General features: G+C 27.1%; 1 protein-coding gene across 1 annotated transcript; it reads right to left on the bottom strand.

The window, feature by feature from the left end:
- Positions 1 to 4608, bottom strand: LOC115719126 (ABC transporter G family member 11). The gene is made up of 10 exons (XM_030648050.2): positions 3763 to 4608; positions 2770 to 3059; positions 2485 to 2656; positions 2273 to 2395; positions 2051 to 2179; positions 1775 to 1969; positions 1596 to 1682; positions 1226 to 1498; positions 1021 to 1128; positions 1 to 567 (listed from the first exon to the last, which is right to left on the bottom strand). Exons 1-10 carry the CDS (start codon positions 4228 to 4230, stop codon positions 220 to 222), a joined length of 2193 nt encoding a protein of 730 aa, XP_030503910.1. The 5' UTR covers positions 4231 to 4608; the 3' UTR covers positions 1 to 219.
- Positions 4609 to 12395: the final 7787 nt, after the last annotated feature.

Genomic DNA, 12395 nt, shown 5'->3' with positions numbered 1-12395 from the left:
TTTTGAAAGTTTAAGGACATCCTTCCATTCCATCCATAGAAATTAGGTAATTGGTATTATAAATTTAATTGTAAAAAAAAAAAAAAAAAAAAAAACACTTTCACTTGATTCTATATCATAGCATTTAGATACAAAATAACCTATTCAGATTTGAAAACTTAAAAGTATAAAAGTGGGGTAGAGATGATATTTTGAATTGGTGGTGTGTGTGTGTCTCATTTATCTTTTAGAATTTGCAGATGTATTCCTATTGTTGGTGGCATAATTTCTCAATGAAGGGGATTGAGTGAGGCCCTCAGGAGATCTGTTACCAATTTTCTGTTGCATTACTCTTCTTGCTACATAACCTCTAACCCAAGGAGTCACATCCTCATTGATCTTAATCATGAAGAAGAATATCACCCTGTATATCACAATCATGCTGAACAACACACTCAAATCCACCCATTTCGATCTGTTCGTGTCGATTTGGAAGATGTTTTCCAAGATAAATTCGCCCGAAATCTTCGGCTCATCTGGGGTTTGGTTGTCAAACATCAACCCTGCAAGATCATTTTGGTATTGTCCCTACAAAACTTGAAACTGTTAGGAATATAGAGAAGAACAAACAATGATTTTCCTTTTTTTAGGTGTTCTTTACAAATTTAGTGAGCTTATAATATAGCCATTGAACTAGAAAAATTCTAAATAAATAATAATTGCACACAAACATACATGACAAGTCAAGCGTGTTTGAATTGTATGCACATATTATTACTCAAAATTCTATTTCTAATCAATGTGACATTACAGAAAAAAAAAACTCTATCTTTAGTAACAACCTTTTAGTTACAATATAAATTTTATATGACTTTTAGTCACAACAAAAAATTACTTTAATTTTTTTACTTTTAATTACAAATTTTGTGGTGAGTAAAGGTAAGATTTTTTGTAGTGGAATTAGACAAACCGCAGCTATTTTATTACTCAAAAAGGAACATTTCTTTCTTTTTTTAATGTTTCATGATTAAAAAGTTTTACCTGTAAAGCCCAGAAGTGGAAACTGATATATGACATTGGATAACGCCAGAAAGGTTTTGGGATGTCATTGGGGAGTCTAAAGTACCCAGAAACCAGCATGAATATGCCCTGTAATTAAAATGTGTACAATGACAACAAATAAGTATACATTTTTTGTTACATCATTTGTTTCGATTTTTTCGGGTTAGGGGTAAGAAGATTATACCTGAATTCCAGCTCCTATGATAATTCCCATGAGAAAGTTTGGTATAATACTTGCTATGGCCATCATCAAGCTCTCAACCACAGTCACACTTGCATAAAGGCAAAGCACAAAGAAAAGATAGTGCATGAAACCAGGGTGAAGATGTACCATGAAATAACAAATGGTTCCAGACAGAAATGTGATCAATATAAGGAAAGGCATTGCTGAAAGTGTGTTGCTTATCACAAATGCACAAACACCATAGTGCCCATTAAGCCTCTCTCTTTGAAAAACCTGTTTTGGGAATCAAGGGAAAAAAAAAAAATATCAAGACATGTTAAGAAGGTAACTGGTTACCATTTGGTTACTCTAAACTGTTTGTTTTTATTACCTTCATATCCTCTACAAATGAAGGAAAGCCACCTATTGACATGAATGTAACAAAGCCAAAAACAAATGATGCACAAGAACCCCTTGCCTGAACAAAAACCAAATACACTAGTATTAATAATTAAGAAAAATCTCATATTGCATAAACAAATTAAGAGGTTAAGAAATTAATTTACATACCAGGATTGAATTGTAGCCTGTTCCAACATTCAAATAGATTGTTCCAATACAAATTGTGACAACAAGGTAAATCACAAGTCTAAGCCAGTAATAACCAAAGTCTCTTGACATGTTGATGAATGAACGTTTGGTCAATGTATAGGATTGCATCAAGAAACTAGCTTGACTTCCTCCTGATTCTAGAACATTTCCTTTCTACAATTGAAAACAAAACTTTGTTGTTATGGTCAAAATTTTGAGTAATCAATTTGGTCAAGAAAATTAAACAACACTTACAACTTTGGATATCTCTTCTACTTTTTCTCTAGCTGCATAGCCAAATTGAGAAGTTCGATAGTTTTCGATGAGTGTTCGTATAGCCTCAGCTGTAGTAATCTTCTCTAGAGGATCATCACTTGCCTCAAACTGAAAAATACAACCATTTAAAGAAAGTTGAAAACATTAAGTCAAACATATAAAATCTATAGATGTATAGTACTTCCTTACTTACTTACTTACCCTTAGTTTCATGGACCCTTTTAAAGTGGCTTTTACTTTGTCAAAATCAGAATTAATGCATCTTAGAAAATGATCAGATGGGTTTCTCAAAGCAGGGCAAGGAAAACCAGCTTGAGCAAAAAACTACACCAAAACCAATCAAATAATGTTAAGAAATAAATAACAAACAAAAGAAAAAAAGCAGTTGTTAGTTATTTTGGTTAATTTCTTACCTCGTATGCATCAGAAGCTTGACCAAAATAAACAGTTTTACCACCAGAAAGTAAGTACAATCGATCAAATAGTTCAAAAACTTCACTGCTTGGCTGGTGAATTGAAGCTATTACAGTTCTACCATCTCTTGATAAGGCACGTAAAGTTTGTGTAACAAAGAAAGCTGAAGCACTGCCACCCCATAATGCCAAAAAAGAATAAAAAAAACCAAATATCAATCATGTACAACTTAACTAATCATTAATGAATTTCAACAAAATGACAAATTGGGTAAAATGGGGTACCTATCAAGTCCACTAGTGGGTTCATCAAGGAAAAGCAATCTTGGTCTGGTCAAGATTTCAAGAGCAATGCTGACCCTTCTCTTCTCACCACCACTAATCCCACGAAGATGCCAATTTCCAATTACAGTGTCAGCACAATCTTGAAGACCCATCTCAACTATGGTACTCTCTATTAAAGCTCTCTTTTCTGACCATCCCATCTTATCTGGTAAACGTAATTGAGCTGAGTAAGAGATTGTTTCTCTAACTGTTAGTGTTCCAATCAAGTTGTCATCTTGAGTCACATATGCCTGAAATTTTTGTATATAAGAAAAAGATAACATATTATATAACAACAAAACAAAAACAAAGAATTCCTTTGTTGGCAAAGACCCCATATAATACTTAGTAAAAAAAAATTATATTATTATTAAGGATAATATAATTGTGTTTTCTTCACTGATTAGTAGGTGAATATTAAAATACTATACTTATATTCTTATCCTCACTTTCTTTAAAGTGTCCTTACATGGTTATTTTTTATTATTTTTTTTCATTTTTATACCATTAAAGAAGAGCAATTTTCTAACAAATAAGACACCAAATTAGCATAAACATCACTTTAATTGAAATAAATAAATAAATAGTAAACAAAAATAGCTAACATGTGTCAAATTAAATTAGTTTAACACAATATGATACACTATTTTTTAACAGACAATTTCGATTTCAAAACTTCAATTATGAAATCTCTTCGATACGACTTTACACTTTGAAACGCATCGTTTTTATATAAAGAGAGCTTTCACATTTTCTTAAACCGAAACACAAATAAACAACTAAAAGACACTATTTATTTAAATAACGATTAGACTAATTAGTATTTATATAAAATTAATTACACTAAACACAATAATCACCAAAACCATCAAACTAACTAATAACAAACAAGATGAAGCAGAATTATTATTTATGTTAACAAAAACAAAAAGAATGGATGATATAATTACTCACAGCAGTTCCATAAGAGAGCTTTTTTTTACGACCGTTGAGAAGAACAGTACCAGAAAGGAAAGCATTAGTGGCTAAACGACTAGAAAGAGAATCAAGAAGAGTAGATTTGCCTGAACCAGAAGGACCCATTAAAGCTGTAAAACTTCCAGGCTCAGCATACCCAGTAAGATTTTCTAGAACTTTCTGTGTCTCACCGTTACTTAAAGTTACGGTCACAGTCAGATCTTTCCATGTGAGTCTAGCAGAAACATCACCCAAAAACAACTCCCTATTATTATTATTATTACTATTACTATTACTACTCGTTTCTCTCCATAGACTCTCACTCAGTGGACTCAATCCACAACTCGTCATTACAAGCCCATTTCCACTTGGCTTTCCTGCTTCAATCTCCATCATAACATGATTAGCTTCTGAGTTTCTACTCTTCTGATGATCACTACTACTACTCTCGTTATTATAACCCATTTTCAAACCAAACCCAGAAATGAAAATCTGTTGGGATTGTTAATCTTTATAAGAAGGAGAAAGAAAATACGTGAAGGAGAGAAAGAAAAAGAGAAATGGGTTTCGTGTGAAATTTGACCAAAGATGAGAGAAGGAGATTTTAATGGGGCATGCAAAAAGAGCCTCTTAACACCAAAAACAAGACTTGCCCTTTTGGTGTGACAATATGTATGATTAATGGTAAACCATTACAGAGGAAGAAGAAACTGTTATGATGATGATGAAGAAGAAGAAGTGAATCATATCATATTCATTCATTCATTCATCAAAGATGATATTTTTTTTTTTTTTCTTGTGGTTTTGTGTTATAAGTTTATTTTTTTTATTTTTATTTTGGTCAATAAATGAAATTTGGTGGGCGCTGTTAGGAGCATTTAATACAAAAGGACCGACCTTTCTTATTCATTTATTATTAATAAATTAATAATTTAATTAAGTAAAAATAATTTCATTTTCCATTTCCCACACTCACTCTGCATTTGCATATGTGTCTTTTTCTCTTATATATATAAATATAAATATAAATAAAAATAAAAATGTCTTTAGTGTAGGCTGTCTTAACTGGTAGTTGCACAATTTAACTCTGTCAACTACTTTCTTCACACATGTAGTATTATTGGGTAATTGTTAGTTTTAACTTTTTTTTTAATGATATTTATGTGTTACATTGTATGGGAAGGAAAATGGTAGGTATATGTTCCAAATTTTAGTTTTACATAGAGAATGGGAAAATATACATAAAAAGTTAAAACTAGTTTTGACTCTAAAGGGAACTTGGAATTCCAGTTGGAAAATCAATGATTATGTGTATTATTGTAAACATTTCTTTCTTTTTACGTTAGGCTGTCATTTTTCTTTTATTCTAAGAGTTTGTAATTTCGTGGCTTATAATGCAGTTAAGTGGACGTCTGCTAACAATGTTACCGATATGGTTAATCTTTCTTCTATACCAGACTTTATTGTTTGTAATGACCACGAGGTCAAATTTTTAGTGTTTCTATCTATAAAACGTTGATTATAAAAAATAAAATAAAAAATTAATTAGATGTATATGTAATGCTTAATAATTAGTGCTAACTACTAACACTCTCATATTAATTAGTGCGAATAGAAATAATTTTTTTTTAAAAAAAAAAACGTTCATCAAATAGAAATCTTAAATCTTGTGGTTATTATACAATATATTGTTCTTAAGAATGGCAGAGGTAAAAAATCGACTAAACTGATTGTGGGTAAATATTCATTTAGCCACATAATTAATATATATAGATATTAGGGCTAAATTTTTAAACAAAAATTTTATAGCACATAATTAAATTTAGGAAAGTTTTCAATAATATATTTTGTATCTATATTATTACTATTACTGATGTGTTTATTGAATTTAATCTGCATTATATGTTGTTTATAGTGCATCTGATTCTTACTAGATGCAAATTTCATATATTGGATCGATCCAATCTAATCTACATAATAACTCAAATTCAAATCAATCCAATTCACAAAAAGTACTGATTGGATCGGCTATTTTGGATTAGTTATTTTTTAATATTGAATTATTTTATATTTCTCAAAAAAAAATATTTTTTCACATAACTAACAAAAAAAATAAAATAAATTATTGTTGTTTTATGTCTCCAACAACAAATTAAAATAAATAAAATAAAAAATTCAAAGGAAGAAAAAACAAATGTATGTATAAAAAAAATGTTTAATTTTATCTTAGATTATATTTTTCTTATAAGAATAAAATATATCTTCGATCTATTAAGTTTTGAAATATAATTATATCAAAAGTATTAGATTTTTATAATTATTATTTTTTATAACATTGCGGCCTAGACAATAAGTTATACTGGTTTGAAAAGGTCCCAACACTGATTGTTGAAGTCTTCTCATGAATGTCTTAATGTGATCCAAATCACGTTTTTTTTAAAAAAAAAAATACTATTTTTTATATAAAATATGAAGACATTTTTTTTATTTATACTTTTTTAATTGTATACATAGGTTTTTTAAATATATATATGTAAATTGGATTAGATCAATTACTTTTACATGTCAATCAATATTTAATTCGCACAAGTGTAGATTTTAGATTTCCAATCAAATCTAATCCGCACAAGTGCAAATATCTACACTTTGCGAATTGGATTGTATTGAATTGTGCGAATTGGATTAGATCGTGCGGATCGAATTAGATTGAGTATTTTACTATCACCTCTGTATACTAGTTGGGGGTGAAGGGCATCGCCATCCTTGATAGGTTGTGGCTATGCTCCTTCAATCAGTTGTTTAAAAGTTTCAACCATCTTTCAAGTTTTTCGGCTATCAAGGTGTAAATATTTCAACTGAAAATTTTAACTAACTAAGTAGAATGTTAGAGATCATTTTACAAAAAATTGTCCAAATTAAACTAAAATATAAAATAAATAAAAGATATGAACTTTTTTTTATGATGTTAATTCCAATTTTTTTATACATACAATTAGGTACTTCAACATTGTCTTCCTAAAGTACAAATCCCAAATTCATTTTTTTTTACAAAATATACATATTTTTTTTTTTCCTATAGGCTCATAGTACATTTTTTTAAGGCCAAAATGTTTCAATTTTTAAATATTCACTCCCTCATCACAATTTTAGAAACATAATTAAAATACTTACATTTATACTCGCTCAATAATTTTCTTAATACTATTTTGAAAACATAATTGTGCATCATAATTTCTTTTAGTTTTATTATTTGAATATTATATATTTTTTATACATCTTAAATATGAAAAGATGAAAATAAAAAAGTGAGAAATTATCAGGAAAAAAAATGTAAGAGATGAATAATATTCTTTAAATATTTACATAGAATATGGTAGACAAATTATAAAATGAAAAATTGGACTGAATGTTGTAAATAAATTTTACAAATTTTATAACCTTTCTTTTTAATAAAATTCACATATAGAATGATATATAAGACAGGTATTAGGATTGTTCACAAAATTTGTAATTTTGAACTCAATTAATCCATACTAAATTATTGAGACTGAACCAAATCAATTTAGTGTTAATAGTTTGTTCAATATTTGAACTGTTTATAATCCTCTAGTCTAATCACTATTTTAGAATTCTCCTAGTGGTTCAAACCAAAATAATAAGCCATATAATTCTTTGTATATACTTGATATGTTTTTTTATTGTTATTATTTGAAAACAATCCTAGCTAGATAGAATGTACCATATTCATTTAAAATTATTTTGAGAATATTTTTTATTGATATTTATGTATTATAAAAGCAAAAATAATTTAGTAAAAAAGAGAATAATTATGTAAATATATATATAATAAATACTAAATTCAAACTATGGTTTCCAATTACTACACTAATTTCTTTATTGGTTTTGTTTGGTTTAAGCATTTAATTTAATTGGTTTAGTTTAGAAACCATAGTTTGAATTTAGTACTTCTTTTTATATATATAAGTAGCATAATTTTTTGAAATGAAGTAGCATAATTATTAATCATTAATTAGTAATAAAACTAGCTAAAGTAAACTTTGTAAGTAACACCAAAACTAATTCCACAAGTAATTTATCATACAAATAATAATAAATGCCTTAATTAAAAAAAATATATATTTTATATATGCTATAATATTTACACTATGTTCACCTGATACTATGATAATCCACGTGTCACTCTATGAATTAATGTGGTAGAGGTAAGACCACCTGGAATATTAAATTGTTGCGTGTTTGGGTCCATAGTGTAATAATCATTTTTTTAAAACAAAAAATAAATTACTGAATTTAGTACCCAAAAAAATCTAAGTGTAATGATTAGTATAATTTTTGTAATTGTGTTCCAAATTCCAGTTACAACGATAGTAGGAAAATTAGATATAATTGACATAAATAAAAATTTGTTATTGACCATAATTAATCAATTAAATATATATTGACAATATCGTTAAAACATGTATATTAAAATCAATTTTTAATATTAAATAATAATATTCTAAAAATATATGCTAAATTTGGTGAGCACATAGTGACTGATCTCCCAAAATTAAAAGGACCATTACAAGTGTGATCCAACTCTCATTTAGCCAAAGTATGACCCGAATCATTAAGGTCTTTCAAAATCTAAACAACATTATAAATAGAAAAAAAAAATTAACAGTTGAAAAAAGGAAATAAACAATGAGGGATCTTAACCAACATAACCTTCTCAATCCTTTTACAATTAGTGAAAAGATCCACCTCACCCCAACCCAATCGAAGAGCCAATTCAAGACCAGCAATAGTCACTGCCAACTTGCCAAGAATAGTAGAGTTGACATTCACTTTCGAAACACTCAACACCACCACCCCGACTGTTTCACTTCTCGCTTTGCTAGCATAATCCGCATAAACTCGAATTTTTTCAGGTTTAGGAATACCCTAACAAATATCTTGTATTTTGCCCGTGTCATTGTTAAATTTGGTCTAATTTTTAACAAATACTAAATTTGATGTAACTTTTAGCATAATATTAAAGAAACTAAAATATGATATGGGCTTGAGATTTTTTCACTAGGATTACTCTTAAGATTTTAATGAGGCATTTTTGTTAAAAAAAAAAAGATATTTGACATTTCATTATAGATACTATAATTTAAAAGTAATATAAGATACAAAAATAGTATTATAATGTTTGATAAAATTTTCCAATACACCTAGAAGGTTATTGCAATACACTTTATTTGTTTTGGGATTCATCAGAAATTTTTAGTCATTTTTTTTTTTCATGTACACTATAATTATTTAGAAAATTTTTAGAAAATTCTAAATAATTTTAATTTTAAAAATAAAATTCAAATATTTTATTATACATAATTTTTTTTCTTATACGAATGGTAAATAAATATTTATACTTTATTTTTAATGCTACAAATTATTTTAATTTTTATAAAAATTAACGAATAATTTTAAATAACTATAACAAACACAAATATGACTTTTTTTTTTTAGAATGTATTAGATTAAGATCGAGTAACCCTTTATTATATATTTATGTGGATAGACATGAAAAGGTGATGAAAATTGTAAAGAACAACTTTTATAAGAATGTCAATATTGTGTTAAATTTAGCACAAAAAGTGAACAAATTTTATATTTAGTACAATATTTACTATGTTGTTCTATGCACAATAATATTTTAAGAGGTAATTTAGTCTAAAAAAAATATTTAATGACAAATAATAAATTAAATATTTAAAAATTTACTAATATCAATATTGTAAATAAAATGTATGTATTAAAGTATTTCATTGATTAATGATAAAAGTGTAATTAAAAAAAAATATTTATTGTGTGCTAAATTTGGCACAATATTATATCTTATGCCAAATTTAGTTTAATTTTTAGCATGTGTTAAATTTAATACAACTTATAACACACTATTGGAGAAGCTTTCTATTAAAAAGTGCTAAAAAATAATAATACACCACCTATTTAGCACTTTGTTGGAGATGCTCTAAGATTTGTATTAAATTTAGTACAAAAAAATAAGTTTATATTAATATTTAACTCATTATTTATAATTGTACTCTAATGTAAAGATATAATGACATGTTTATTAATAAACAATGAGAATCAATAGTGAGGGAGTCATTTCCTTACATTTGTTTATTTAATTTATTAAATTTAAGAAAGAATTAACTTGTTAAATAAGGGAGAAAAGAAAGGAAAAATTTCTCCCACTAATTTTATAAGGAACGCCATTAAGGGTAATGGATTTTATTTATTTTTATTTAAGTTTTTAATATTAAATTTATAATGACAATTTTATCTTTTAAAATATGTCTTACAAAATAATTGTCATATACTATAATTTAACTCAAAAGGGTAATTTAGTCAATTTAAGTATTTCGATTACGTTTTTTGATAAAGTAAATAGGATAAATCACTATCATTCTATTTCCAAATAGTTTTAGTAAATTTCGACTATTCTTACTTTATTCCGCTACATTTCTCTATTATTTTATTCTGATTCCGAATACTGTGTAGTTAACGTGCTATAAATAAATATAATTATTATTGATATCATTTAATATTGTATTGAAAAAATATAAACATAATTATTTTTTTATTGCTTATATAATAATAATATAGTAAATGAAGAAGATAAAATTATGTAAAAGTCAATGAATCAAAATAATTAGAAACATTATAGTAAATAAAAAAGATAGAATTTATTGTGGGCTAAATTTGGTGCGATTTTTAGCATGTGTCAAATTTGACACAGTTTTTAGCACGTATCAACAAATTTGACACACTTTTTAGATTACTATTGGAATAGTATTTTTCTTTAAGCATGCTAAAATATAACAATACACTATTTTCTTAACACTCCATTAGAAATGCTCTAACACATATGCAAATGCAACATTTCTTAACTTATATTGATCGATGAATGAAGGTCCTTTCGAACATCAGCATCGTGGCTAGAGATTTTAACACTGTCACTCTTGTTGTCGTGTTATATTTATATTTGTGTTATGTAGATTGACATGTTTAAATGGTCAATTTTAACCGAATCCATATATATTTTTTTGTCAATAAATCTCAACCCTAACCAACATGTCGTGTTCTCATGTTGACATATTATGTTCGTGTATCGACTATACTTATGTTACAATACATGTTGATTAACGTGATTGGTATCACATATTTAATTTGTATATGTATTTTAAATTATATCAAAATTTTGTAGTCATTTGAATAATATACTAAATAAAAATATATTAAGTTACAAATAAATAATAAGATTAATTAAAATTATTTATCACAAATTATCAATACAATGAATAAAATTCATAACATCAAGTATAAATTAGCTACCTTATATTCTTGTAAGTAATTTTATTTCTAATTTATATATTTTTTTTATTAGAATAAATAATAATTTAACTATAAATTAATAGTTATGGGTCAATTCATGTCAATTTCGTGTTACACGTGTTAACCTTAATACAACCCAAATATAATCATTGCATCAGTGTTTAACTCAATTTTGACCCGCGTCTATTTTTTATGATCATAACCCGCAATAGTTTGTATCGAGTCTGTGTCCTATTTTGTGTCATGACTTGAATTGCCACCCCAATTTTAAATGATATTGTTTAGGCCAACAACTAATTGATTTTTGATATTTTTTTTTATTATTTATTTTTATTTTAAGTATTGTTAATAGGTATATTAATAGTACCTAAATTAGGAACTACTTATAGGTTGTTTAACTGTATTTTCAGTTTTTGAAAATGTATTTTTAAAAGTGAGAATAAAAAATATTTTTTTGTCATATTGTAATTTAATGGTATTTGGCTAATGTTTTCTAAAAACTATTTTCAATTTTTTTTACCAAAAACAAAGTTACTTCAATATTCTACGCTATAAAACGACATGAACCTAGCCCAACCCCGAATTAGGACTTGGCATTGGACCCAACCCAGGGACCCAGACCTGGACTCGGCCCTAGGTCCTGGGTTCGGGGCCGAGTTTGGGTCCTAATCTAGTTCGAGACCGAGGTCTGGGTCTGAGTTCAAGCTTGGGGTCCTAATTCGCATTCAGGGCTGGGGTCGAATTGAGTCTAATTCTTAGGTATGGGTCCGGATCCAGGTCTCGAGTTCCAGACCCTGGACCCAAACCCGAGTATGTGAGAGAAAATATAAAAACGAATATATTAGACAAAAAAATAAAAGTTGTTTTTGAAAATAAAAAATAATATTTTGATGTTTTTTGTCTTTTAGTTTTTTGTAACTCAATTTTTAGAAATTTGTTTTTAAAAAATTTAGTTAAACACCTCCTATTAATTTTTAAAAAATATTTTATTTATATTTATGTAGTCAAATACCCCCTAGCAACTAAAGAAGGTATTTGTCCCACCTAAAATTTAGAAAATGAGAAAAACAAAAAAAGTTATATAATATTGTTATTGGGTACTAGTGGTGTCTAGTACTACTAGATATATTATCCTGTGATTTACTAGTGATAATTCTTAAAAATTATTACATTAAATTATGTGGAATTTTATACTTAATTAAATCAATAACAATATTATTAGATGATACTATGCATAACTACTT

This window comes from Cannabis sativa, chromosome 2 (genome assembly GCF_029168945.1).
Source record: "Cannabis sativa cultivar Pink pepper isolate KNU-18-1 chromosome 2, ASM2916894v1, whole genome shotgun sequence".
NCBI lineage: Eukaryota > Viridiplantae > Streptophyta > Magnoliopsida > Rosales > Cannabaceae > Cannabis > Cannabis sativa.
The sequence above is the reverse complement of the archived record's forward strand: the minus strand, read 5'-3'. Positions and strand labels throughout refer to the sequence as shown.

Bases quoted from the DNA above. Each gene is read 5' to 3' on its own strand.
- LOC115719126 (XM_030648050.2), bottom strand. From the start codon at position 4,230: ATGGGTTATAATAACGAGAGTAGTAGTAGTGATCATCAGAAGAGTAGA. The intron at 3,060-3,762 runs GTGAGTAATTAT...CAAAAATTTCAG, and splicing joins AGCTCTCTTATGGAACTGCT to GCATATGTGACTCAAGATGA. The intron at 1,129-1,225 runs GTATAATCTTCT...TTTTAATTACAG, and splicing joins TCATAGGAGCTGGAATTCAG to GGCATATTCATGCTGGTTTC.